Source organism: Anguilla anguilla, chromosome 7 (genome assembly GCF_013347855.1).
Source record: "Anguilla anguilla isolate fAngAng1 chromosome 7, fAngAng1.pri, whole genome shotgun sequence".
NCBI lineage: Eukaryota > Metazoa > Chordata > Actinopteri > Anguilliformes > Anguillidae > Anguilla > Anguilla anguilla.
This window is the reverse complement of record NC_049207.1, coordinates 16,632,310-16,659,945: the sequence shown is the minus strand read 5'-3', so window position 1 is coordinate 16,659,945 and position 27,636 is coordinate 16,632,310. Positions and strand designations below refer to the sequence as shown.

The window sequence follows — 27,636 nt, the reverse complement described above, 5'->3', positions numbered from 1 at the left end:
AGTTCATCCTACGGGGAGTAGAGTGCATGTCTGGCACCCCCTGCTCCCTGTGTTCATCGGTGTTTGCAGCACTGAGCCTGATCCTCCTCAATGCCTTGATTCCAAGAGTGAGATTCTGCTTGATGTTGTGGATGTTTAAACTGCAAAGAAAATGAGACACAGTGTCACAGTGAGGTCAAATTCACCCTGCCAGGCATGACGATTGATCTTTACATTGTAGATGAGAGGACACCATCAAAGTGAGGTCAAGCTCATTCTCTCTGTTGGAGCTGTAGACAGTTTACACTGGGGATATCATTACTCCATACTCCACAGTGAGGTCAAAATAATAACCGTTCAAGGGTATTTACCATCTCATGTTGAATAAATAAAGTTTCAGAACCTGTGCTGGCCTAAGGCTTTACATCATTCTTTCAGTCTGAATTTCTGGTGCATTTCCACTACAGAACAAAATGATTTTCAGCAGTAACCTGCTTTGGTATCGGTTGTGCGCTCATCCAACTGCATGGTATTGGTGACCGTTTCATCCCATACATCCCTCCACTCACACACACACATACACACACTCGCATTCACACACACACGCATGAACGCACGCATGCACACACACACATACACGCAGAAACACACACACACTCACAGACTGCTGCAGGCCATGGCCATCTGTGCCCTCACACGGATGAGGTTGGCCTGGTTGCTGAAAACAGCACGGTTCCTCAGCGTGTCCAGCAACTGCAGGCAGTGAAGGTAAATCTCCTCGCAGACCCGGATGACCTCGCTAAAGATCTGGCTGTGAAGCTGCTCATTCTCTTCCTGGGACAGAGAGGGGTCACTGCCCAGTGCAATCAGATCATGCCAAATCAGTCCCAGCTCTGACATCAGCACCTCTGCCTTAAAAAAAAAAAAAAAAACAAGAATGCAATTCAGGCTAACTGTGTGTGTGTGTGTGTGTGTGTGTGTGTGCATGCGTGCGTGCGTGTGTATGTATGTGTGTGTGTGTGCATGTGTGTGTGTGTGTGTGTGCATGCACGCATGTATATGTGTGCATATGCACGCATGCCTCACCAGTGTCTGCTGATCCTCGTGAGATGTAGAGGAGAGGACAGAATGCACCTGCATCCTACACTGCACCAGGTGAAATAGCTCCGGCAGGGAGGTAGGGGCTATCCTCTGTCCCTCCAGGTCAGGAGTAATAGGGCACCGCTCCTCAACCCTGCCTGAGACAAATCCATTCACCTCCACAAATATGTGGCAGATACAATCCAGCTGGTTCGGCATAGTGGTGATGAGCAAGGCTCCACAGACCACAGCAAGATACATAGAGCTCAATGTCTACTAAATAAGCCTGAGATATCATACAATACAGAGAGCCAAGTTGGTGTGGTTGTTTGGCAGAGAGGGGTAATTGACACCCAGTCACATTTTAAAAGCAGCCATGATCTCGTCAAAGACCAAGAACAAAACATTGACACCACAACATGACACATAAACCCATCCTTCATGAAGCCTCACTCTCCCATCACTATCATACAGCCCAGGGTGCCTCAGAAAAAGCCTCTCTGATGATTACTGTTAGAAATGTTTCATTTTTGAAGATGATTCCATTTTTTTTTTCAAACAGTAACATCAAATATCAGCTGAAAAGCAGGTTGTGTATCTAGTCTTATCTGGGACCCAGCTGTCAATCACAGAAAAGTTACTGCTTTGTTGTCACCAAGATGATAACATTCAAGCATGTCAGACAGGCTGCTGATATTTTCCTGAATGCTCTGTGTAGTCTCATCTGCACATATTAACCACGCTCATTCACACATATTCAGCTTTCTACTCTCCACACTCACATTCACACATTCACCTGGACTCAAACATATTAACCTGTGTTTTGCTTGCATTGAGTGAACAGGGAAAGCGATCCCAAAATGCTGCGGTATCGCTGAGGGATGCTTTGCATGGGTGCCTCCATAAGTATCCCTGAGACTGGTTTATCCCGACGTCCTGCTCCCCATTGCCAAACCCCAGCGTCTCTGTTCATCCTGCACCTGCCAGAATCATGGACACATAGAGCAGGACAATCACGAATAGCATTGCCTTCTACTTGCCCGATTATTACCCAGGCCTGAGGCAAAAGTGAAATGGCAGCCACTGTTGAATGTTTCATCGTAAGAACATGAAATCTGCCAAACATGATTATTCACATCACATTTAATATACATGGCCAAACGTATGTGGACACCTGACATCCAAAATCTCATCCAAGATTATGGACATTAATATGGAGTTGGTCCACCCTTTGCTGCTATAACAAACTCCATTCCTCCGTGAAGGCTTTACACTAGATGTTGGGGCATTGCTGCAGGGATTTGCTTCTATTCAGCCAGAAGAGCATTAGTGAGCTCTGGCATTGATTGGGTGATTACAGTTGACTTTCCAATTGATCCCAAAGGTGTGGAATGGGGTTGGGGTCAGGGCTTTGGACACTTTCACACAGGTAAAAAAAAATATATGAGTTTCGTTTTACAGAACGTAGCCTACGTACCTTCTCAGTACTGATGAATTTGGATAGCTTTGGTGGAAATGCAGAATTCAGACAGCAATAGCCATGTTTTTCTTTCCAAGAAACACCAGTAAATAAGGAATTCCAATAAGCTTTACCACTTAGGGTCGTCATTGCTGGCTACGTATTGTTAAACTTTAGTGCAATTACACAACTGTTTCACCACCTGATCAAGTATCAAATAAAAAAATAACAATATGCATTGAACAATGAACCATTAATAATATCCCTGACCCATTCACCCAGGCGTTCTGACGGTTAACAACGCGTCACCGGCTATACGCTCCGAAAATTAGTAATGTCAGAATTAAAAGGAAACTCCAGTATTGTTTTGGACTCTAATATGTATTATCAATGGAAACGTATGAGCCCATCAGTGGACTGCGATTAGCTTTGACATTTCAAACAATTAGCCTAACTTAGCAAGGGGAACGCAAGTTAGGCTACTGGCTAAACTAATTGCGTAACATGAAGTAATGCTAAATATATTTTAAGCAATATGCCATTTCGCGCAATAGGCTAAAAAACAGTAAACCAAACAAAACTGACCCTTCTTTGGCAAATCTTCAGGCAGAAACACTCGTTGCTTGGTAACGCGTACAATCAACCCCTGTCGAGCCCAGGCCGGTTAGAGAAGTAGCTCGGAGATCTGCGTGCCAGTGGGAATCCAGCGTTACTCGCGGTTGGGGACAAATGTAGCCTATACCTTCCGAAATTGCGGGACTAAAAATGGTTTAATTAAAGTATATTTAGGCCATATAAGTAAAAATGCAACTTTCTGACAAGCATTTGTTCCCATTCATGGCAAAACACCCAAGTCACAGCCACTCTAAGCAAAGCTTTCATCTTTGGTAAAAATCTTTGTTGCATCAGCAGGCGAGCAAACAGAATGTACATAGCAACCAAGGACGCTGTAAACACGTACGGAATACATTCGGAAGAGGACCTCGCTCTGATAAATACTCAAAAGATCAAATATCCCGCTACGTTGGCTACTGTGAATAATATAATTTTCTGTTGTGCTGTTCAAGGCCTATCTCTCACGATGTATTCACGTTCTCGTACATTGTAAGCATAGCGTCTGCTGAATAAATGCAATGTAAATCTAGAGTGATCGAGAAGAAATGTATAATGTACTGCTGTGCCGCAGTCAGAATGCTCTTAAAACAAAAGGCAACCAGTTTCGCACCATACACAAATGTAATTGGCTGCTGTAGTCTATTCTATGAAATATGTCACAGGAGTACCCTCTCAGGGAGTATGATGTTTTTCCAATGAGGGTGAAGGTGAGAATGTCACATTATCCTTTGATTTGGTTGGCGCGTTTACTGCCATGCAAAAGTTTTCGTGAATTTATAAAGCGCCCCAAACCTCTAAAGCAGACCATTTTATCAGAATGCAAGCATGAATCTTCCCCCAAACACATACAAAAGCTCGCCGTGGCATAAGGATTTTGGTCAAATTATCTAATGGTTTAAAAAAAAAATTCAATGAGCAAAAAAATTGGATGCTTCAAGTTTATTTCAACAATGGCAACATTGTACATTACATAAGGAAATTGTAGACATTTTAAATGTAAGCTATCCTCTGTCATCAGGACCACTTGTTAATCAAATGTAAACGTTTCTGTGCAATATTGATTAGTACAATACGGCTTTAGAAAACGTTTTAAAGTATAGGCTACTTTTCGCATGATACTAAACAAAAAAATATCACACCTACAAAACCCTCAACATTAATTTGGACACGGCATACGACATTTGCAACACAAAGAGGAAACGGACAGTAAATGAACATAACAGTTCCACTGCACATTTAAACATTTGTCACATGACACTTAAATATTGTAAGAAATGCTTTAGGAAAACGCACTCACTGAAATAATTCCATTCTTATAATTTCCCTCAATAGTCAAACTTCTCACTGGCCGGCAGACATGTTAGTTGATTATATCATAACCACCTTTAACCAAAATAACTTTTCTAAAAATTCCCGATTCAAACCACCAAACCTGGTTAATTTATCAATTCCCACTTCAACTTTACAGACCTGTCTTTCACAAAGATTGTAGCTCAGTCACTAAGTTGTTTCAAATCAGCTACTAACTGATCTTTTATTCACGGAGATTGAGTTAAATATATGAAAAAAAAAATCAGGACCGTACATAGTTATGTTGGTATTAAACAGTGGCACACAAACACACAAGTAAATGACAATACATTTTTAAAAATTTGCTCACTCCAGTTTGTAACAATAATGACTCCAAACTAAAACATATAATCAATCTAAAAATCTTGTTTTATAAAACAGGGTACATGCCTATAAATATAGCTTTTCCCTTTAGGAAATATTAATATATATATCTCTAAGCAATCATAGTAATTTGTGAATGTGCATTTACATCTTCAGTTAATATTCTCCAAAACAACAGGAGAATTCACTATTAAAACCATTTTGACATTACACAATCAAGCTGCAAATTGCACAAAAATAGATAATTCATTATGCATGATAAGTAAGTCATGGGTGCAGTCTGAAAATGATTTTATTTAATAAACACGTTAAGGAATCTACATAACGGTCATTGTTACAGGCAAACAGAGCACATTTTGGAATGAGCCACAAGGTTCTTTTTGACTCCCTGTTTTTTTTTTTTTTTTTTTTTTTTTTTAAAAGCACCGAGTCAGATGTATTTTTTTATGCAGCATTCAGAATGCATTGCAATCCTACTACAGTGCGCTGACGTTCAGCTCTAGGTTCTGCCAAACACAATAAAGGCTGCACTCAAACTCAGAATGCCATTGACAGTACGGGCAGGCGCATGCTGGAAGTGAGCCTGATATTTCCCCACAGAGTTTACTGGGGGTTGACCTGGGCAGCGGGTGCCTCCCTGGGCGAGCTCTGGGGTTCGACGCTGAAGAGCAGACTCTTCAGGATGCCCACGTAGAAGGGCATGTACACCTGCTTGTTGAAGTTGACCATGCTGACGAAGCTGGCTGCCAGGGCGGCCAGCTCAGGCTGGATCATGGCGAGGCCACCAGGTGTAGGGGGTGCAGTCAAATGGGAACTGGGCATGGCCAGGAAGCTCTTGAAATAGAGCTGAACTCTCTCCTCTGGAACAGCAGGCAATACAGATGGGACATGCAGGTGACAGGAATGGGGGTGGGGGGTGAGGGAGAAAGAAAGGGAGAGAGAGATCCATCTAAAATTAGTACAGTTTCCTAACTGTGTGCCATCTGCTCCAACTGAAGCTAAAAGAAAAACAGATCTTGAAAAAAAAGTTCTGTCCCAACAACAGGCCAAAGGATCTAGTAACATGGTATTTATGTGTGGAACAGATGTCCAACTTGCTAAATTGACAGCTCTGCCCATGCGCTGCTGTAATTCAGGCAGGCAAGTACTGAAGATTTCAAAAATAATATGAGCAATTAATATTATTCTCACCCATTCTCAAAAAATACAGAATCTTTTAAACAGCTCTTATGGATAATAAAATCCATTCTATGGCCTTGTAACATTTAGTTATGAATGGCGAGTATTGAAAAAGCTGGGTAATAGAAAATAGCAGTATCTGGCTGCGCACGAAATTACTAAGAAGGAAGACTAAGGAGGAGAAACAGGCAATGGAGTGGAGAAAAAGAAGAAGGATTTAAGCATTAGTCAGGAGAGAATAGATGATAAGGATGACCAGCTCAAAAAACTTGGAAGAGTGGGATGGGGAGGAGGACAGTGGGATGAAGGGAGAAGATGGGTGGTGTCCTCACCGATGAGGCTGCTGACAGGGTTGTCCTCCTGGGTGACGCTGCAGATCTGTCCCCTCAGGGTGGCCTGCAGCTCAGGTGGAAGGGCGGGGTAGTCCCGCTCTGTGAGGGACTTGTTCAGCTCAGAGCAGATCTGAGCACTCACACCCTCCAGAGCTTCTGGCATGTTAAAGTTCCTGACAAGAAAGCGCAAGAATGATAAAAAAGAGAGAGAGAGAAGGTGAGTGTAACTAGGGACAACAGAAACTTATGTTAGTCTTACAAGCACAATGAGAGCAGTTTAAACTTTAAGACATCAGGCCATTGGGTAATTTTAAGCAACAGGCCCTGATCACAGTAGGAATAGCAGTAGTATATTGGTGAAACACTCACTGGCTGTGCATGCCCTCCAGCAGCACGCTGGTCATCTTCTTCAGTCGCTCGGTCAACGCGGGCAGGCCGGAGATGGGGCCACCCATCGCGCTGTGCACGATCAGCAATATGGCCGCCACGATCTGGAGCAGCTGGAGACCTCTCTGCAGCTCCTTCAGGCGCTGCTCATCAGTCATCAGAGTCTGCGACACACACACACACACACACACACACACACACACACACACACACACACACACACACACACACACACACACACACACACACACACACACACACACACACACACACACACACACACACACACACACACACACACACACACACACACACACACACACACACACACACACACAAAGACACACATAATTGTGAGAGGGACATGGGTCCAGTTTGGATATGCTGCACATATCATGCTCTCAGAAATACTCAGTGGGCCAGGAAACATTCAGGTACTTTGCACCCAGGAGAGTGGCAGGGGCTCACCTCAGGGAGAGGGTGCTTCTGGTAGTCCCAGGCCAGGAGCTTAATGTAGGCCGTGTTGAGCACCAGCATGGGGCTAGGCAAGGCTCGGACGTTCTTGCCAGCGCTGACAGGAACGGAGAGCAGGAGCTCCTCCAGACACACTTTGATCCAATCTTTGGTGTGGTCCAGGGCATCTGAAGTAAAAGAAAGAGCGGACCACTATAGAAGCCATGTCACGCACTCAAATACCCTTTTGCACAGCATGTCCAGTAATGTTGCTTGTCATTACAACCATCAATTAATTCTTAATGTTCAGTCATTTTTGTCTTTCATACATAGTGGACATCTATATGACTAAAGTTAAAATTTGAACATTTTTCATCTCACTAACCTCATGGGCAAACAGGTCAGCTCTGTAAGGATGCACTGACTTTAGAACAGCCGTGAAAGTGTGGAAACTAAGAAGTCAATTCTCTCATGCAGCCTGTCCTGCTCTTTCCAGCAGCATCTTTCACTTGCTTGCAAATAACTGCAACATGGGTAAGCTACCACCACACTGAATATCCAGCAATTTGAAACTTATTTTCTCTACTGATAACAGTAAAACCCAATGTCGCACAAACAGGCCGACAAGTAAAGCAACAAGGAGCCAAGTAATTATGCTGCGCTAAGCACCATTACAATATTACTACAGCATTGAATACAATTTGTAGGATTCTTCTGCCATTTCACTGGTTCACAGCAGAAAGGTCTTGGTTATTGGTACTGGACAGATTTGCTTTGCATTAGTGGCGAGAAGCAGCCCAGAAACTACATACTGGGAAGCTTCTCCACGATGCCTTGGAACTTGGCTCTCTCGTACTCCACGGACTGCCTCTGTAACTCTGGCCTGAAGGTCTGAAGAGTGAAATTCACCATGTCCATCTTCATCAGGTCCAGGACTCGGAAAATCTCCCTGCCCAACACAATGACGGCGATGGAAACACAGGGCCACATGCACACTCAAACACGGCCATGGAATCAGACGCACAAAGCCAAATGTACACCCCACCCAAACAGCATTGTGTTGCACAGATTTATGAGAAAGTATTATAAAAGGTAGTATGTTTACATGGATTACCGTATCCGTTGCAAAGATTCTTGGTTTTACAACTGACCTCAAAACCTGATCGAGAGTAGCAATGGGAACACAGAACTGATGCTCCCGCTGGATTTCAGGTCTATTTTAGATTTAGTGCCACTGTCCCTTTTATATAGCAGCTATTTTCAGTCTGCCAGACAGGATGTGGAGCAGATAATGTGGCCGCAATTTCACACAAATACTCATCTTACATCCCAACTTACTTAAACATTGATACAATGTTGGGAGAAGCCTCCTTCAGCCTCTTGACCTCGTGATCCCTGACGGGGGCACACAGCTTGCCCATGACAGTGATGATGTATTCGGCAATCCCCTGGATGTCCACTGCGTCGTTGTCAGCCTGCTGACGGATCAGGTCCAGGTCCAAAACCTCAGAGATCTGGGTACGTAGGCGGTTGGCTCCGGGATTCAGGAACGAGGACAGGATCTTCAACAGACCAGAGTTTGATTAGAATTCATTCGCTCCAATGCCCTGTCCCTCCTGCTGTGGAATGCTGGTTGCTTCAGAGCTTGGAAGGACACCGATTTATGCATTAACAAATTACAAACTTCCCAAGACAGTACACAAGTTAAGTGCACATAGGATGGCAGTGAATATCATTTTCCATAGAGCAGAACAGAGACATGCATTCGTAATAGAATGGCATGCAGGAGGGCAGTCACCTCTCTCATCTCCTCCAGAAGTTTGATGGCATGTTCATATTCCGGAGGGTCATCGTTCAGTTCCGACTCCAACCTATCCCAGAATGCCTTGTGGACAATGTCTTTCACCCTTTTCTCCAAACTGGGAGAGCAGAACAGGTTAGTTTATTGTTGATATTTTGTCAGCACTGAAAAAAGTCAAGCTTTTACCAAAAACATCACATTTTCATCTTTAAATGTGCAACACTAACAAGTACAATCCTTGCAAATAAATAAACCTTTACAGCAAAACCACCATTAAACACTTAAAATCACAACAGTAAACACACAGCTGTGTATGTCGAAGCTCCATCATGTAGGAAATATACACAGCAGTACCTGTTCTGTGGGAGGTCCAGTTGCTCTACCTTGAAGTTGGGATTCATGATGATCTCATGAGCCAAACTCAAGTTTGACAGGTCCCGGGCAGAGGTCATGACCTCATCAAGTGTTATGGTTTTTGGAGGGCTTGCTGAAAATAAGCAGAGGCATACACAAAAATCACATGCGAGTCGAATTAAAGTTTCCATAAATTAATCTAAAAAGAGGGGCCCTGTGTGTATGTGTGTGCGTGCCTGCGTGAGTGCAAGAGAGATAGAGAGAGAGAGAGACAGAAAGACAGAGAGAGAGAAAGAGAGAGATAGAGAGATATGGATAAATACTCACAGGAGGGGGAGCTGTGCTTGCTGGAGGAGTCACTGGTGAAGCTTTGACGGGAGCACTCAAAGTCACTCGATGTCATGCTGTCACACCGATCGGAGGACTCCGTGTCACTGCACTGGTCCTCACTCTTTGTCGTAGATGTGGAGGTTGGGCGTTCATTGTTCAGTGGCATTGTGGTTAACCAGCTGAAGAGACAGATGTATTCAGCAGATTAACCACCTTGAAGCTCATCACGTTATCATTTATGTTGTTTCTTTTCCAAGTTATTTATCACAGAACAGTGACAAATATAGACATGATTCCAGAATAGGAAATGACTCAAGTAACAGTAAGGCATAAGCTATGCAGTGAAAGTGTATAGTCATACAAAATAGTTTTGCAGTTAACAAATTCACTGATCAGTTATTTGCAAGTCAATTTACCACTCAATTTCCTTTAAAATAAAGGTTTCACTCAACACAATGGCCAACAGAATTCAGAATCTCACGTGGAAGTGCTGAAACTGATTGCCATGTGGCACTTGTTGTTTTTTGTTTTTCAAAAAAAAAATTTTTTTAACTAATCTGTAGATGAAGTGTACATCGCATGCAAGTTTTGTCAAAGTTGGCCTAGCTGTATGCAAGAATATTTTGTTTTTACTAATATGCTCATTTAATAAAATCGAATATTATTTTTATAATAGTTCAATATTGAGGCCTTGGGCCAAAAAAATGGTATGGCAAGGGACATATGGCAAGTTTCTGGCTTCTTGATACTCCATGGCTTACAGATTGGAAATTGTTTTATAATGAGCAAATGTGGTCATCATACTGCAACTTGTAGCCAAACCATGTTCCCTAGAGGTATGCAGACAAAGTCCTCAGACAAAGCCCACCCTCCCCTTAAACCTGTTTTTGCAAAACTGGATTTTAGTTGGACTGAACTAGCAGTAATGGCACTTCATTAGCAAGATAAGGGGGGGGGGGGGACCCAGTGAGATTTAAACTTACATTGTACATTTAACAAGAAGCTACAGTAAAAAAAAAAAAAAAAGGTAAAGAGGCACAATTCAATTCACTTTTCAAATTCATTGTAATAACATGATCATTTTACATGGAGAGAGGGAAGCATGATTAGAAAAAGAATTTAAAAAACCTGTTTGGCTGCTCATTCACTGGTAAACACTGGTGTTTGTGTGTGTTGTTTAGTTTTCCATTACTAAGAAGCCATCACAAAGAACTAACAACAGCTGGTAAGCCAGTGACCATGGCAACAGCTGGATGTTTATACTGCTGCAGTCCAGCCAAGGCAGTAAAATCTTACGTTAAGTGTGGGACCAAACGCCACATACTGTATATACAAACTATCAGAAAAACCTAGAGGGAAACAATGAACCTTTTGTTGGGGCCAAGAAGCCCTTTTAATAACACACCTAGAGACAAAAACTAAAAAATGCGATCAGACATTTAACATGAGTGACAGATGGACACAGCATTGCAGTTCCTTTGGAAAGAGTCCATCTCTGGCATATATTCAGTTACTCGAGGCCTCTGAAAGGTCAATATATCCAGTTACGCATACAGTATCTATGAGCAAACAGCCAGTGATTGAAGCCTTGGAAGAAAAAACATTTCCCTTACCTTAAAATTGCAACTGTAAGTTTCAAAAGAGCACTTTCCATAAATATAAAAAAGTACAATCTAATCAAAAAAGGTTCCACTGGGATGCATTAAAAATATATGGTTACATAATTATGTGCTTTGTGTACAATGGACAGAGTTTTATCAAATGTCCCAAAGGAGAACATAGAAGTCTAGGGACAGTAGAGTGCATAGTAGGTCAGGGCAAAGATATCTAAAAGCCTCCCTGCTTTGGAACGATTCGATTACGATGACATATCATAAATGCAATATAAACAAAAACATTGGGGCCTAGAAGAACGATATTGTCCGATTAGAAGCATGACATTATGAATCACCAGCAAAAACTCATTCCATTTTTCCTCGTTGGTGAAGTAATAATTGCACCGTTAAAAATTGCATGCCGAGACTCAGCCAGAGCGAATCAAATGGAGAAAAAATTACAAAAGAACTTCAAGGACATATTACTCGCGAGCGCCATTCATGTTCACAACGAGAACGCAGTCCTTTATGATAAAAGAACGGGGGCTCATTCTCCCTGCAGAAAAAGCCATCAACCGATCACCACTGAGGCTGATTACTGGAGCACAAACAGAAGCTGTCAGCAAAAGCGCTAAGCATAGCAACTCTCTTCGCATTGGCTGAGGGGTCCCCGTCGTTAGGCCGTAGAAGGCTAGCAACACACCAGAACAGATAGCACAGAAAGTCTCGGCTGCAGCACGGATACACGCACACACACAGACACACACGAGTCACCGTTTAGTACACGTGATCCAAGCTCTAGCTACAAAACAAGAGCGAGCTCAAAGCATGCCAACGAAAAAAACAGCAGTAGAAACAATAGATGTTGCAGTCTCGGGCGACGACTTACTGATCTTCAAAAGACTCGCAAATATGCCTCCATTAAAACAACCGAGGAGCATTTTCTGGATAACTACACGTAAATGTACATGCCGATGTAAACAGTCACTAAAGTCTGAAGCAAACAATTGCACATTATCTGGTGCTCTATCTGGTCTATTTTTATAACTAGCTTATACGCAATGCAATTATCACGTTTACAAAGTTCAGTATTCAGCTTGTTGGTCTTTAGCATTCCCGTGGAAACCACAAACCCCCAACAGCCTACTAGGTAGTTTGCAAAAAGATGAAAAAAACAAACAAATAAATAAATAAATAAATAAAATAAACTTGTTTTAAAAAACAGCATCTAATCCCATGCAGCTAACCCTCAACTATAACTTATCGACTTAGTTGAGCAACATATTCAATGCCGAAATAAGTTTAAGTTACAGTCATTAAGCGTAGCTATTCAAGAACGTCAGCTAGCAAGGCAAAATAAATATGTCTTCGCTACTGTAGCTAGTTGGGGAGCAAGTCAATCTAGCAAAACATGTTCAGTCCTTAGAAAGTAGCTAAATATTAGGGTAGACTTTGAAACGACCTTAAAAAAAACATATATATATTACCTTTATCAAGTCTCCCAAAAGGAGACTATAACGATAAAACTGATGGTTTTTGTCTTGTATAATGCAAACTGTGGTCCAATTGCCGTCAAGCTTTTGCTACCTTAAGCCTTTTTAAAGGTCTCCAGCTACCAGCTGGCTAGCAGTATTTCTTACAACTGGGATAAACCATTTGCCTTATATTTCAGTGATTCAAGAGTAATATATGCATGTAAAGGATAAAACACAAATAGGGTATTAACTGGGAATATACAACAACTGTCAGCATTTATAGAACACTTACATCTAAGTTAGATATTTAAGAGTAAACTAAGGGTTTTAATTACTACGTATATTTAGGCAATCTTGTCCCTGCTCCAGTACGGACTATGGTACATTCCAATTCACATGGGGGTTTCTTTGTTTACGGATATGACGAAATAAAATATTAGAAAAAATGCAAGAAGGCTACTGTGGTTTAATTTTCAGGCATTATTGTTTGCTGTCTAGAAAGCTGCTTAGCGTCCTGAATTTATTCGGACAGCTGTGAACAATGGCAAACAAAGTTCACGTGCTTATTAGCTCGGAGTATTCCTCACACAGCAAAGCGAAGGGTATTGAGACTTAACGTGTGTTTTCCAGACGGATGGTTTATGGGCTTTATCTGAATGTGTTCAAACATCCACTTTAACATTTGCAATCTATTGTTATCATGTTGCCCTTTTTGTAACGAAATGTCCTGAAGACTGTGACGTAGATGTAATGTACCTGCAACTGTAACAAGTTGACCTTTCCCGACGCTGGAACCAATATCACAACACTAGTTGTAGCACGGACAACAAAACGAAAGCACAATACCGCAAAGTAGCACACAAAAATAGTTCGAGGAGGAGAATGTGCCTGTAGAGCAATGAACAGTTCAGTGCTGTAGAGTCTCAATAGCTATAAACAAACGGTTATATGATTAGTAATGACAACGCTAGTCCTTGATAATGGAGCCTATACGGCTAAAATTGGATACAGCCATGAAAAAGTCAGGTAAGTCTACAGTATGACTGGCACAGCATAACATTTACTGCGAACATTAGCTAACACGTCTGTCGCATCTAGCCTAGAATTTATCGCTTAACCATCATGAACAAGATAGTTAGATTTGCTATGTAGCAAACATATTAACGTACAATAGTTTAATACTTAAAGGTTATACTGCGAAGTACTAAAGATTGAGTTGGCTAAAACTAAAAGCTCGCTGGATAGTTGAGTTCAAAAGCAGACTGTCTGTAATGTTCTCAGCGTTGCTAGTGCAGCTTCCGAAGGATAGTTTGCCAATACCAAATTATCGTAAAAGTTTCTGGCGAGCAGCTAGCTGGGTTTGCTTGCTAACCACAAATCCCTGTGTTGCAGCGTTATCCCGAATTGTCAATTTCGTTCAAAAACCTCGAGACTGAAGACGTTCACCGCCAGTCAGTTAGACGAAATAAAGGATCCATCTGGGCTGTTCTATATTCTGCCTTTTCAGAAGGTAAGGCGTTGAAGAGCTCATCTCATTACATTTCAACCACCTAGCATACCCTCTTATCCACAGCGATGACTCATTTTTTGTGCAACATAAAATGTAAAGTATTCACCTGTTGCCAGCGAACATTTGCTAATGAAAAAATTCATGGTTTCGTTGCGCACATCATCAGTTATTTCAGTGAATTTGAGCAGTGTTTTGTGCACGTGTGATGTTTCAGGGATACCTGGTAAATTGGGATGTGCAACGGAAGGTGTGGGATCATCTCTTTGGAAAGGAAATGTTCAAGGTGAAGAGAGAAGAGTGCCTGCCTACATTTGTTTACAAAAAAAGTTTTTTTACTTGTTTACACTGTACTTAATTGATCGAGTTCTTCCTGGTTTCAGGTGGATTTTTCAGACACCAGTATAGTGATTACAGAACCATACTTTAACTTCACGTCAATCCAGGAGTCCATGAACGAGATATTGTTTGAAGAGTACCAGTTTCAAGCAGCTCTCAGAATCAATGGTGGGTTCCGTATAAAAGGGTTGTATGTGCTTGGATCGTTTTGGTCAATGTGTCAGTGTCAGTCATGCTCTTTACATTGGATACTTGATATTTTTCCTTTGACTGGAGATATGATTCTGGCCAAAAGTATGTGGACACCTGACATCCAACATCTTATGTTTTGAGTGATCTCAGCTCTAAAAAAGGTCCTGAATGACAGCACTTAAGCAGGGAAAGTTATTGATATATCCTTAATGTAGTGGTCACATATTTTTCCATGGTTGCATTGTAGGTTGGTGACTGCTTTTTTTTTTTTAGTCATCCATCCAAGAGTTTTCTGTTTTCTCTCCTGCGTACTTTACTTTCCAGTTACATTACGGTTCCATATTTAATGGGATGCTTGGTAACCCTAGCTATAGGCCCACTCACTGCACGTTGCTAGGTTTATTTATTTGAGCACCGCATATTTTTTAAATGTCAGATATCCATTTTCAATCTGCATCCAGTAGGAAAATGGCAGAGTTTGCATGATCTCGAAATAAAGAAAACTCAAGTGTGCAGGTGTGTGTTGGGGTGTGCGCACTGTAGTGGGTTGCTTGCTGTAGTAACAGTGGTGCATTTATTTCTCACAGTAATCAGTCAGTTATCTGTTAGTTGCCTGGAGAGTTGTGCATTAAAAGGTTTCTGTGCATGACGCGGAGTGTTTTCAAACCCTTTTAACACCCACCTAGGAGAAGACTATTCAGTTTATATCATGGTCATTTGCCAAAGATTAAATATTATTAATTAATGAATAATTTGAGGGCAGTTCGCCCTCAAAATATGAGCATTTCTGCTGACACCAACTACTTGAATTCTCGGAGGTGGAGGCGGCTGCCTTTTAGACAATTTGCAGGGCATCTGCAAGATTGGTCAGCTGGCCAGGCAGTATAAGCATTTAGAACAGTGAAATCTTTTTAACCTGAACTACCTGTGCATTAAACAGTTTTAACACACCGTCCATCCAATAAGAATTAAGCCAGACCTTGGTATAATAATATATGATGTTATAGTTTAATTTATGCGGGTATCCCTGGCCCCCCTTAATCTCCGCCCCAGGGCGTAGATGTGGACTGTCTTATGGTGGATTGAATGTACTGCAATCATGCTACTGTTTCAAGATTTCCATTTAACAGATCTAGAATGACTTAAATAGGTCTGTGCATAAAGTTTTAGGAAACAAATGGAGGTAGACACTGTCAAGCTTGTTCTAGTGTAGTCTGGATTTGCTCTGTGTTTCAGCTGGCTCCCTGAGTGCACATCGATACTTCCAGGAGAACAGCTCGGAGCTCTGTTGCATCGTGGTGGACAGTGGATTCTCTTTCACTCACATTGTCCCCTACTGCAGGGGAAAGAAAATGAAAGATGGAATATGCAGGTGACCCCCGTTTATCAATACTTCTCTTCGCTATGAAGTGAATAGACATTAAACTTGAGCTGGGCTTTTTTGTTGACATCTTTCATGCACATTTTTACCTTTTAGGATAAATGTAGGTGGGAAGTTGCTGACCAATCATTTAAAGGAGATCATTTCATACAGGTAATGGTGCAACTATGTCTGAGCTTGCTGTTTTGAGCTTTTAAATTTGTGGGAGCATTCCAGTATGTTGCTGTATGTCCGAACACCAATACTACTAAATAATGTAACGATTTAATGTAAAGAATACAGATTAAGAAAATGCAGAAAAAGGTGCGACACTCACTCTTAGGAAAAAATAAAAATATTTATTACTTCAAACATGACATTTCAGCCGCTGTAGCTTGGAGACCGAAATGTTATGTTTTAAGTGATAACATTTTTTTCTATATTTCCTAAGAGCTTTTTTGTGCCTTTTTTTTCCCCCAACTTCTGAAATATGTTTTTAGGGTAGGAACTCATCTAGCTGCTTGAGCACAGACCTCAAACTCTCTCTAAGAATACAGATTAATGCATATTTTTCTGACCTATAATAAATTCATTGTGTTCATAAATGGTATTGTCAATGTTCCTTTTATATTTTGGCTTTCCTAAGGGCTGAAATTAGTTCTTCTCACATTTGTAATTTATAATTTAGTGCTAACTGCTTTCTAATATACTGAACTGTATTATCATTGACTCATAATTTATGATTATCTCTGGCAGACAGCTGCATGTCATGGATGAAACGTATGTGATCAATCAGGTGAAAGAAGATGTGTGCTATGTATCCCAGGACTTCTACAAGGACATGGAAATTGCTCAGTGAGTATCTGCAAGGGAATTAGCCCATTCATGTAACTATTCCATCCAGGTGAATGTAACTGGGATGTCCAGAATCATGCAGAAGTAATGCTATAGTGTACCTGTATATCCCATAGGTTAAAAGGAGAGGAGAACACAGTGATGAGGGACTACGTCCTCCCAGACTTCAGCGCCATCAAAAAGGGTTTCTGCAAAGTAAGGACTCATCTTCTCTATGTTTCTTCAGGCCACTAATATCAGGTCATTCAGTTATGTGATTCAGGTAATGCTGTTGTTACTGTAGATGTCACATTGAGGCATTGAAACAAAAATATTTAACATTTCCAGGAGTTACAATATTTGATGAGGACATAATGGATCATTTGACTGCCATTTACTTGAACAACTATGTCTCAGTTCAGTCTTCATTTCAGAGGAGCCAATGTACTTCCTTCCTATTACTTTTACCTTTCTTCTCAGCTGTTTAAAAAAAGTCAAATGGCACTTAATTCGTAGCTGATTTGTCTATTGCATACCTGAACTGCGTAATATCTACAATGTAATCTATAAAACCATGTCTGCTTTGTTAAGGGAGCCATTTGATAAACCCCTCATGGTCTCTCTGGTCTTCCTTGCATGGCTCCTCATAACCCTAACTACTCATGATTACTTTCAAAATGTATAGGTCAACTTATGTATATTTAGTATTTTTTTCTTTTTATTTCTTGTGCTAAATAAATAAATAAATAAATAAATGATGTATGAAGGAAAAAATAACACCTGAAGGGAAAAAAAAACCTCTTAACTCAAGTTTCCTTGTATATTGAGCATTGGAAATAATTACTGTGATACATAATGTTGTTATTTATAAAGTATACTCCATTTTGTAAACAACTTTAGGTGAATCAACACCTTAGTTTAACAGCCATCAGTGTTTAATATGTGTAAGCACATCTCAGTTCCATGTTACAATACACTCCAGAATAACCTGAATGGGATCAGAGGGGAGGTGGTTACCTAAGTGGTTGGATAAACTGGTAAAAATGAAAATGAGCATGGCAGCTGATGCAACTTGAAACTTTGAATATGCAATATTGAATTCATTCAGCAAACCTGTTTATGGTGCCATTATGCTGGAGTTCACTATAATTTCACAATACAGGGATACACTTGATATGGCCAATGTTTTGCATTGTTTTAATGAAATTTTAGTATAGTATTAGTATGTTTTGTGTCATTGGGGCTGCCAACAGACAATATGTATTGACTTGTTAAACCGGTCTGTTTGACCTGAATCATTTTGTTATATGTTATTGTGTATTTAATAGGGACATTTATAGCTTACAGTGTAGTTGTACCAGTTAACTGCTGAACTGATTTACATCTGCTATCCCTAGGTAGGGAGAACCATGCTTTCATTATCATAGAAAGAGATTAACCTGTGGACTTACTGTCTTGGGTTGTGTGTGTGTTTGGCTCTAGCCCCGTGAAGAGATGAACTTCACAGGAAAGTATAAGACCGGGGAGCAGATTTTACGGCTGACCAATGAGAGGTTCGCTGTTCCTGAGATGATTTTCCATCCCTCGGACATTGGCATTCAGGAGATGGGCATTCCAGAGGCACTGGTCAACTCAGTCAACAATCTGCCCGAGGGTAGGAGAGGGCCATACCCCTAAACTGTCACTACCATGGTTAGAGGCACACGCTGGCCTGGCTGATATGGCAGTTGCCAGGAGAAACCTCAGTGTCTAAGAATTCAAGTGGCCTTTCTGTGCCAGTTCTGGCAAAGTTAGATTCTAAAACTATTTTGGAATCTTTATAATAAAAAAACTAGTATAAATTGGGTCTTTTTTGTACTGTTCTCTCAGAAGACAGATCATCTACAAGATGTTTGATGACAAAATATTTGGTTAACTGCATGGCTTGTTTTTGCTTTAATTCTGAGATGTCTGAAATGTTGCTATTTTGAAAAATATTTAACTGAATAAATGTACACTATGTGTTGTGTTTTAAATACTGGTGACCTACATCATTGTTCAGAGTAGTTTCTTGTGTCTTGTATCCAGAACAGGCTTTTTGGCATGGCTTGTGAACGGTCAGTTCAGTTCCTGTTTGTAACATGACTGGTTGTGGTGTTTTTGTTCAGAGATGCAGCCCCACTTTTTCAAGAACATCGTCCTCACGGGTGGCAACACCCTATTTCCGGGCTTCAGGGATCGAGTGTACAAGGAGGTCCGCTCTCTCACTCCGACCGACTTTGATGTGTCCGTGGTGCAGCCACACAAGTAAGTGAACAAGGTCAAGGTTGTCAGCTCCAACAAGATGAAAATCTTGAAAGACCTGTTTCTGAGGAATCCAAATTGGGAGCAATATTATAAATGAAATCCACAGTGTATTGCGCTGTATCTATGTGTTACATATTTTCTGTAAGTCAGGTGCTGTATTCTTGTTTATACTTTGTGTGTAATTTGTGCATAATTATTGAGGCTCAGTCTTTTGTCAGTACCCACCCACTGTACTGCCCGTTTTCACTCGAGGGCAAATTCACAGCACTCCCTATTATCTATAGCTGTATGGTACTCTTTCTGGATGTACATATCTCTCTTCTTTCTTTCCATAGTCCTATCTGCTACTCCTGGGAGGGAGGAAAACTCCTTTCAGAAAACCCTGACTTTGATGAGATGGTGGTCACTCGTGAAGACTATGAGGAGAATGGACATTACATATGTGAAGAGAAGTTTGATATTTAACGCAGTGAACTTGATTGACTGCAGTGAGACAGACATTCCACTCAAAAGGTTGAAAAGAAAAACAAGACGATACTTGCAAGTCTGTGCACAACAACTTTAGCAGTGCCATAGAAACAATTCAGAATTGCTCAGGCCAGAGTTGATCCATGTACATAACTCTCTGGCTTTGTATTTTGGTCTTGGATTGATTTATTTTACAAACAGGATATTCCTGTGCAGGAGGGAACCATTTCTAGCACTGAGTATTTGTTTAATGAAGTAACAAGGTTTTACTGGCTGTTAATGACTCATGGTAGATTAATTTATAGTTTCTGACATGTCATGCTTTGTATCCTTTCAGTTACATGAGCAAGTACTATACCAACTAAAGGAATTTTGTTTATTCAGGCCACATTGGATTTTGTTGTGAAAAAAATAAAAGATGTATTTTTTCCATTTTATTTAACTTATTCTGCTTTTTTCTTAATCAAAACTATGTGAGTTTAATTTATATATGTCAACATCGCTTTAAAAACTTATATATTTAAAAGTTATATTTAAGTATATATTGAACAATTGTGTCAAAAGGCACAAATGACATAGGACTCTTGAAAAGTTTAATAATTTTTGAGATCAACTGCAGACCTATTTTATGCAATGACCGAAGCAGGGCATGGTCTAGCCTAATTACAACGACGCAGATTAGTTTTCTGTTGCGCAATCATCATCCGCCATACAAGTTGGCACCCAGACCTTATTTTGTACAGTCTATGTACAGTCTGTGTACAGTATATGCAGCGTTGTACGTTAACAACGTAAGGATATTAACTAGATGTTAATTCACGTACCGTAAATAAAATTATCGTTGACGTTGGCGAACCGTACCTTTATTGGTAAATCATTTCACGTTTTTGCTTTAAGCACTTTAAGTCTAGGTTAAGGTCCCAAAACAAAGCACTATTTACCAATTTACTTCACGGTCACCGCACCAACTCATCGCTAGTAACATAACGTATTGTACGTTGTTTGAGTAGCATAAACACTGACAGTGGAACAGACCATTCAATTAGCCTATACCTAGCTGCTGGTCAAGTGTTAGGGTAACCTCGATAAAGGATCAAGGATGTTAACGTAAATTCAAAATGTTATAATTAAAATGGTTTTAATAAGAAAATATGTGATGTATTTGTATCAGTTATGTAAATTAAGCGTGAAAAAGATCAAACGCTTCAGTACGGTAAGATCTCTTGGTTCAATCGAGATGACGTTATTTCCTGTTTCGTGATGGCGGTCGATTTGACTCCTAGGTTTAGAAGATTAAACAGTCAAACGCGAAGCATAAGGGAAAATGCGCAAATAGGTGAGAAATGTTTGATAATGTAGCATTTTAAACCTTTCAGCACAAACAGGATACAGAAAGCACGATATTAACTTCAGCGCATATGTTACTACTTAGTACAAAGTCCTAAAGACGTTGGGGGGGTAGTTAGCTATCGTACTGGCTTTAGCCAGGTTTAGACCTCATTCAAATTTAGAAAAAGATCTTTACATAAAGTTGAAAATAAATATTAGCTAAGAGACATTAGCTTTCGGATCACAAATACATAGCAACATAACACATTCAGCTGCAGTACTCCTAAGTCTAACTTATAACTGCTGAAGGAGTATGTACACTGACCTATTCCTCTCTCAGGTTCCTCAGGACCATTTCGTGCCACTGAGCTTTGGAGGAGCCTAATCCTTGCTCTGCACACGCAGCTGGAGGTGAGGCCCCGGCGGAAGCACCTGCGCACACACAGCGACTGTTTTACGGGCTCTGATGCGGTTGACGTGTTGCTCAGCCACCTCATGCAGAACATCTACTTCTGCTCGAGCGAGGTGTCCCGTCTCAAGGCCACCCGCCTCTGTCAGGCCCTTATGGAGGCCAGGGTGTTTGAACCTGTTGGGACCAAGCTCTTCCGCCGCCAGAAGGATACGCTATTCGAAGACTCGAGTTGTAGTCTGTATCGCTTCCTCGACAGCGATGGCCTGTCTGGCTCCAGCGAGAAGCACCGTGGGGAAGAGAATATGAGACCTGACGAGACCAGCTGGAGGAGAAGGAAAATTCCCAGGTATAGAATAATCTAATCTAATGCTCTGTGGTAATTGTGGTGCAGAATCGTGCAAACAGAAAATTAAATGTCTAGTCAGTTTCTGTATCATGTTTTTGTACGCTATGATCTCAATGAACAAGGTCAGCATGAAATGTAATGGAATATAATAATGAAAATCTAGTAAAACCTTGAAAATAGAATTGATCTGTTTTGTAAGTCAACATGGCAATGCTCAGAGACAAAGTAACCTGTGGTGCTTACCATTAGTTAAAGAACCACTCATATTGAGATATGCATTTCACAGTTCTATAAATAAAGGATACAGAAATGTATCATGTATTTGTTGTGAGTGCCATAGGGACTACTGAACAGCACTAAAGTACCAAGGTTATAGAATGTGATAAACATGAGATTCACTTCTGCTTTTGCTATTGTTTTTCTCTGACTTAACACTGTAATGTTTCTCAATTCATAAGGTGACAAAGCTTCAGTTTTTTAAATGCTGGCTTAGTTTTCTTGCCTAACTGCTCAGCCAGACTGCACACAGAACACAACAATGATAGAGAAAATGGTTTTAAAGTGTAAAACACAGCCCAAGCAGTGAAGAAGGCATTATTTTAGAGTCCCCTCTTTCCATCCCTAGATTGGATAAAATTAGGACAATCTCCAACCCTCTTGCCGTGGAGTCCTCAGACAGGAGGCTTGAGAAGCTGCTGCAGACCATCAGCCTGCACCCCTCCACCCCTTCAGGCCTGAGAACAGCCCCGGCCACCAGCTTTCTGTCCAAAACAGGTAATGGCTTCTGTCTGTGTGATGTGGCTAAGAGCTAAGATGCTACAAGATGAGATCTGCCTGCTATTGAGTGGTAAGACATGGGATTTTCATTACACAGTGTTACCAACTGACAAGAAACAGAAAAAAATCATCAGTTTATTAGCTTTGGTGCATTCTTCACATGTTGAGTTACTGGTCTCGGCTCTCTATCCCCCCTAGTGGTGGAAGAGGTGTGGAAGCAGCAGACCCTCGTGCAGCTGCTGCAGATTGTGGAGCTGCCCGTCCTGGACTGCATCCTGACATCTCCGGGCAAGACTGAGCTGCAGAGAGTTGGCCCATTGAGTAACCACGCTGACCTTGTGATCTCCAACACCTGTGTGGACCGAGAAGTGACGCAGAGCCTGAACCTTCCTGAGTTAGTACCAAAGCTCTATATTTACCCTTCTCCAGTCAGTAACAAAAGGCTATATTGTCCCTTTTCCACACAGAATCAAAAATGCATACTGACCCTTCCCCAGTCAGGACCAGAAACTGACACTTGAACTTACTGGAATGTGTAAGAACTGTATGAACTAAAGCTGATCCAGTGTGTATTAATGCTTCAGAACTTTATAGTGAAGCCAAATTCAATTTACATATGGAATATTGCTATATGTAATAAGAAATGTAACTTATGGGATGTTGTTATGTATAATATGATATACAGCTGAGAAAAATTAAAATCTAGGTCTGTGCCCCTGTAATAGACTGGATTCTTGGTTGGCTGCTGCCGCTGACTGCCTCGAGCACTTCCCAGACCAGCTGATTGTGGTGGCAGGGGAACACCTCCAGCAGGGCAGTGCTGATGGGGACAAGAGCCTGTTTGCACAGAAGAGGCTGCTGTTCGACACCGTTGCCAAGTACTACGGCAGTCAGGAGAGGGCGCCGCTGCTTACTGGCCGTTACCTCGACATCCATGTTGCCATACTGGAACTGCTCGGTGAAGCTGCTTTGCCCTACTGCAAGAGCACATCGTACCCCACAATGTTTCTGTAGTTTTGTAGCACCTCACCACGCTTCACATTCAACTGAAACACAATGCCCCTGACATATGCTTGTAATGTTACCTTTGAACACTGAATTTTGCTCCTCATCCCCAAACTCCCGTATGGAAGCAGTTGGTCAGCAGTGCAAGACTCATCCTTCTCCCTCACCCATTCCCTCCTCTTGCCTCTTGTGTTTCAGACTGTGGGAAACGAGAGGACGCCCTCACGGCCTCCCAGCTGTGCCTGCGGCTGCTACAGCCTGGCGCGAGGGCCGAGCTGCACAGTCTGCTGGGCTTCATGGCCGCAGCTGCACTGCCAGAGTCTGTGCGTCTGCATAGGCAGGTACTGTACCTCGCCAGCCAGCTGGTACCTCCTAACAGCTTTAAGCCTGTTCCTTAACACAGTGGTTCCCAAACTCAGTCCTGGGGATCCATGTTTTTAACAACCTTAACCTCTCAACAGACAAAAAAAAACTAGCATGTACAGGACCAAGGTCGGGGGAAACATTGCCTTTACATACCGGCATGTAAAAATAATTTTACATTTACGGGGCGACATAGCTCAGGAGGTAAGACCGATTGTCTGGCAGTCGGAGGGTTGCCGGTTCAAACCCCGCCCTGGGCGTGTCGAAGTGTCCTTGAGCAAGACACCTAACCACTAACTGCTCTGGCGAATGAGAGGCATCAATTGTAAAGCGCTTTGGATAAAAGCGCTATATAAATGCAGTCCATTTACCATTTACCATGTGAAATTGAAATGATAGAAATTTTGACAAACGGAGTGATTATCACCTTGCGTGACTTGGGGGCAGTCAATCTATAGTGAAATGTGCATTGGATGTCTGTGTATTACTCACACTAAACTTGAATTGAGGCTTTTTGGTTTCATTTGTGCTGCTGGACACAGGCAGACAACCGGGCAACAGTCATTCGGACCTTCCTGAAGGCAGTCGTTCAGAATAACGCCCTGACCCGAGCTCAGAGTGAAGAGCTTGTTCTGTTTCTGATGGACAACCATTCCCAACTCTTCAAGGTATGGTCTACTCTCCTGTAACCGTCTGCAAGGTCACATCATTTGTTTACGGACACTGCCACACTCAGTCTAGTTGCCCTTTAAAAGCAGGGTCATCTATACAAAGGTACAGCCATGCCTGACCTTGAAAGGCCGTTACTGTGGCAGTTTCTCCCACAGGAGTGATTTCTCCATAAAACTGCCCAGCCAAGGCAGACACACTGTGTACCTCCATAACTGTCCATACAGCACAATCCTGTGAGCTGTTATTCAGAAAGGGTAATGAATTACTACAGAATGCGGCCAACCTAGGCAATATGTGGAATTTGATTCTGACAATTGTGGATGGTAATAAATATATGAGTGTCCAGTATTATCTATTTAGACTCATGCTTCAGCTTTGTTATTAATAAGCAGACATTCCGTTCTTGACAGAATTCATGTATACATGTATGATCTTTTTGTTTTATCACAATGATACAGACCCCAGCATCATTGACTGAGGCTGTGGGGAAGACCCTGCAAGCCTTGCAACAGGGAGGGGATGCAGATATAACATCAAGTGAGTAGTGCCTTTACCGAGGATTAGATCTGGGCAGCACAGCCAGGGCAAAGTTTGGTCAATACTGGAGAATTAGTATGTGATATTAATGGTGGTACTGTTTGGCAGCATTCTCCTACTGCCAGCGTGTGACAGTGAAACAGTATGAGGACCAGAGAGAGAAAGCCACTCTGGAAAGCCTGAAGCAGCTCATCCGCCACATCAGTCTGAGTGCCTCCATGCCTCTGAAGGAGAGGAGAAGGCTCATCAAGGAATTCCAGAAGCACCATCCTGTGGTCTTCCTCCAGCATTTTTCCAGCACCTTCTAGTGGTGAGCAGTGCCACCTAGTGGTCCTGAGCCAGCACTGCTCCACAATTTAAAAAAAGTAATCTGTTCTTTTCCTCACTCACACAGCAGACACAAAGAATGCACCGCTGGTTGATCTGGGCACTGTTTTGGAGAGTCATTAGCTCTGATATAGTGTCAAATTGCATGGTAAGAAAATGGCCTTGAGAAAGAATCGATTTCTACTTTATCTCAACACTAATGTTTCTTGGTACTGTAATTTATAAGCATTAAATGTAAATGATTAGCACTAAGTCCACACACTGTAGCCAGGCTGCCTGCTGCAATTACTGAGTGCAATAGCATTCTAATTCCTTGAAATTAACTTAATTTTTAATTCTTTGGTGGCAGCCTTTCTCTCTCTTGCCTGTTTTGTTTATTTGCACTGTTAATGTTTTAATGTTCTTACCCAGGAGGTTACACTGTAAATTATGGAAACCACACAGAGGGTCCAGCTGATACTGTGTGGTCTTCCGAGAGGAAGGTGAAATAATTTATTCACCTGGTGATTTACCTGTGAAGCTCTTGCTAGATGATAGGTCTAGCAAATGAGTGTGATTTTTAAGAATCTGGTGAGTAAATGGGTGATGCTCTGTCAACTTGACCCTGTGGTTGACATTTATATTAACACTTGTGTTCTTTGCTAATGTACGGGTAGTCGCTAACCGTTACGATAGGTACGTATGGATTAGGTTCTGCAGGGATTTTTGAAAAAAGATTAATGTTGAGGGAAAGATCACAAAAGATAAGTACAGCTTTAGTAAAATTACTTTTTTAGTGAAATTTCTTTTCAAGTGCAAAATATATTTTGCATCCCCAAGAATATAATCCTTGAAATGTTGGTCTTGTAATACAATACAGGCGACACAGTAATGCCTTACATATTCAGCACTGTCATAAACAAATTAAGAACACATAAGTGAAGTATGTTAAATCCCTGATAGTGTTGTAATTGCACTGATGAATGAATCAAAACAACTGGAACCAAAACCACTACAGAGGTATAGCGAGTTCTCCTTTCTAGATGTTTCCTGATGGACAGTGCCTTTAGCAGGTAGACTCAGCACTCTGAATGTTCATTTTCGAATACAAGGGTATCATTAATGGAAACAGTCACACAAATGCAGGCACGAGCACATAAGCATGGGATCTTAATCCTATTCTGTATTATTCTCCTGTACATTTTCCAGAAAACCTCAGGTGAAGGACAAATAAACTGAGCACTTTTGAGCAATATGAAGCCATGTACATAGTATGTGGAGTATGTAGCAACAATTGGACAAACCAAATTAACTAGAATTTGTTTGGTGATTAATTTGGTTTTGATTTTATTTTATTGTTCTTAAAATGGTTTAAAATTGCATGTCATGGAAATAAAGATGAAAGGTACTGAAGAGAATTATAATTAAAAACGGATTTTTTGAATTACAAACATTTTTGAGTTCTATAATACAATGCCTAAATGCTTGCATTGTACAAGTTTTCTGTGCTGTTTTCTGTGTTAATCTTTCAGCATGAAAATAAATTCTCTGGATTTCAGGTTACATACAACATGGTGAATATTGAAATGCACTAAAATGTGTGAAACTAACCAATGTAATTTCACAGTTAGCCATGTCAATAAACTTTTAATTGTGTGCATTTTTGTAATTTTTTTTTATTGTCTTGTTCAGTGAGTCAACTAATGTATTCAGCTGTGTGTGCATAATTACTGGGACACAATAGTGTTGGGGTGTGTCATTAACAGATGGATAATGACTTAAAATGGAACTTGTCAACCCACTGTCTGATTATAACTGATATGATGGCCAGATATGATGATGCAACATACATGCGCCAGAGAGGTTATTCAGGGAAGACGTGTTTTAGCACAAAGGGTGCTCTGTCTATAGTTAAGGTAACACTCCTTTGAATAATGTTTGTTAACAGCAAAGGTAATGCGTTTCATAAATAAGTCTGCTTTCTCAAAACCAAACTACTAATTGATTAAAATTTTAAAATGCTAATTGTCGAAAACTTGCCTATTCCTCAATCTCAATCCAGCGGGTTTTGACTGCAGAATTTGACTGATTTGATTACCCTATAAACACGTGAGCATGGAAATTAGGGTGTGACATTTCAGCAATCTATGTCTGGAATATAAACAAAGATAAGTGTTATAGGAGTAAACT

At 41.1% G+C, this 27,636-nt stretch overlaps 4 protein-coding genes across 8 annotated transcripts in view; 2 read left to right on the top strand and 2 right to left on the bottom strand.

The window, feature by feature from the left end:
• ccdc87 (coiled-coil domain containing 87) overlaps positions 1 to 3,427 on the bottom strand; it is an 11,633-nt gene extending 8,206 nt beyond the window's left edge. The window contains exons 1-6 of one of the 4 annotated variants that reach the window (XM_035425617.1): positions 3,104 to 3,427; positions 2,537 to 2,563; positions 1,876 to 2,039; positions 1,066 to 1,217; positions 641 to 891; positions 1 to 140 (exon numbers count right to left, since the gene is read on the bottom strand). The exon at positions 1 to 140 is cut by the window's left edge and continues 83 nt beyond it. In XM_035425617.1, the coding sequence (XP_035281508.1) occupies positions 1 to 140; positions 641 to 891; positions 1,066 to 1,217; positions 1,876 to 2,032 (700 nt within the window). In that variant the 5' untranslated portion in view covers positions 2,033 to 2,039; positions 2,537 to 2,563; positions 3,104 to 3,427. Of the gene's footprint in view, positions 141 to 640; positions 892 to 1,065; positions 1,218 to 1,875; positions 2,040 to 2,536; positions 2,678 to 3,103 lie in introns of those variants that run through there. The other 3 variants (XM_035425614.1, XM_035425618.1, XM_035425616.1) reach the window with 3 other exon arrangements.
• A 630-nt stretch (positions 3,428 to 4,057) lies between these two features.
• Positions 4,058 to 12,885, bottom strand: tcp11l2 (t-complex 11, testis-specific-like 2). Of its 2 annotated transcripts, none has more exons than XM_035427081.1 (10): positions 12,726 to 12,885; positions 9,641 to 9,822; positions 9,314 to 9,446; positions 8,957 to 9,077; positions 8,497 to 8,720; positions 7,971 to 8,107; positions 7,174 to 7,346; positions 6,688 to 6,869; positions 6,319 to 6,491; positions 4,058 to 5,667 (listed from the first exon to the last, which is right to left on the bottom strand). In XM_035427081.1, the coding sequence occupies exons 2-10, from the start codon at positions 9,807 to 9,809 to the stop codon at positions 5,411 to 5,413; spliced, it is 1,569 nt and encodes a 522-aa protein (XP_035282972.1). In that variant the 5' UTR covers positions 9,810 to 9,822; positions 12,726 to 12,885; the 3' UTR covers positions 4,058 to 5,410. The 2 variants fall into 2 exon arrangements, with proteins under 2 accessions (XP_035282972.1, XP_035282971.1); XM_035427080.1 differs by lacking the exon at positions 12,726 to 12,885 and adding an exon at positions 11,257 to 11,972.
• A 275-nt stretch (positions 12,886 to 13,160) lies between these two features.
• actr6 (actin related protein 6) lies at positions 13,161 to 20,136 on the top strand. Its single transcript, XM_035424563.1, has 11 exons — positions 13,161 to 13,739; positions 14,106 to 14,223; positions 14,438 to 14,506; positions 14,604 to 14,727; positions 15,988 to 16,123; positions 16,229 to 16,285; positions 16,868 to 16,966; positions 17,083 to 17,161; positions 18,428 to 18,599; positions 19,093 to 19,231; positions 19,567 to 20,136. Exons 1-11 carry the CDS (start codon positions 13,672 to 13,674, stop codon positions 19,694 to 19,696), a joined length of 1,191 nt encoding a protein of 396 aa, XP_035280454.1. The 5' UTR covers positions 13,161 to 13,671; the 3' UTR covers positions 19,697 to 20,136.
• Positions 20,137 to 20,943: 807 nt separating this feature from the next.
• On the top strand, positions 20,944 to 27,107 carry depdc4 (DEP domain containing 4). The gene is made up of 9 exons (XM_035424897.1): positions 20,944 to 21,035; positions 21,369 to 21,786; positions 22,412 to 22,560; positions 22,762 to 22,957; positions 23,289 to 23,521; positions 23,767 to 23,909; positions 24,474 to 24,599; positions 25,062 to 25,140; positions 25,249 to 27,107. Exons 1-9 carry the CDS (start codon positions 20,960 to 20,962, stop codon positions 25,446 to 25,448), a joined length of 1,620 nt encoding a protein of 539 aa, XP_035280788.1. The 5' UTR covers positions 20,944 to 20,959; the 3' UTR covers positions 25,449 to 27,107.
• Positions 27,108 to 27,636: the final 529 nt, after the last annotated feature.

Bases quoted from the DNA above. Each gene is read 5' to 3' on its own strand.
- actr6 (XM_035424563.1), top strand. From the start codon at position 13,672: ATGACAACGCTAGTCCTTGATAATGGAGCCTATACGGCTAAAATTGGA. The intron at 16,286-16,867 runs GTAATGGTGCAA...TATCTCTGGCAG, and splicing joins AAGGAGATCATTTCATACAG to ACAGCTGCATGTCATGGATG. The intron at 19,232-19,566 runs GTAAGTGAACAA...TTCTTTCCATAG, and splicing joins TCCGTGGTGCAGCCACACAA to TCCTATCTGCTACTCCTGGG.
- tcp11l2 (XM_035427080.1), bottom strand. From the start codon at position 11,297: ATGGAAAGTGCTCTTTTGAAACTTACAGTTGCAATTTTAAG. The intron at 8,721-8,956 runs GTGACTGCCCTC...GGTCTGTTGAAG, and splicing joins TTCTGGAGGAGATGAGAGAG to ATCCTGTCCTCGTTCCTGAA. The intron at 6,870-7,173 runs GTGAGCCCCTGC...TGTGTGTCGCAG, and splicing joins AGAAGCACCCTCTCCCTGAG to ACTCTGATGACTGATGAGCA.
- depdc4 (XM_035424897.1), top strand. From the start codon at position 20,960: ATGGCGGTCGATTTGACTCCTAGGTTTAGAAGATTAAACAGTCAAACG. The intron at 22,958-23,288 runs GTTAGTACCAAA...CCCCTGTAATAG, and splicing joins CAGAGCCTGAACCTTCCTGA to ACTGGATTCTTGGTTGGCTG. The intron at 25,141-25,248 runs GTGAGTAGTGCC...ACTGTTTGGCAG, and splicing joins GGATGCAGATATAACATCAA to CATTCTCCTACTGCCAGCGT.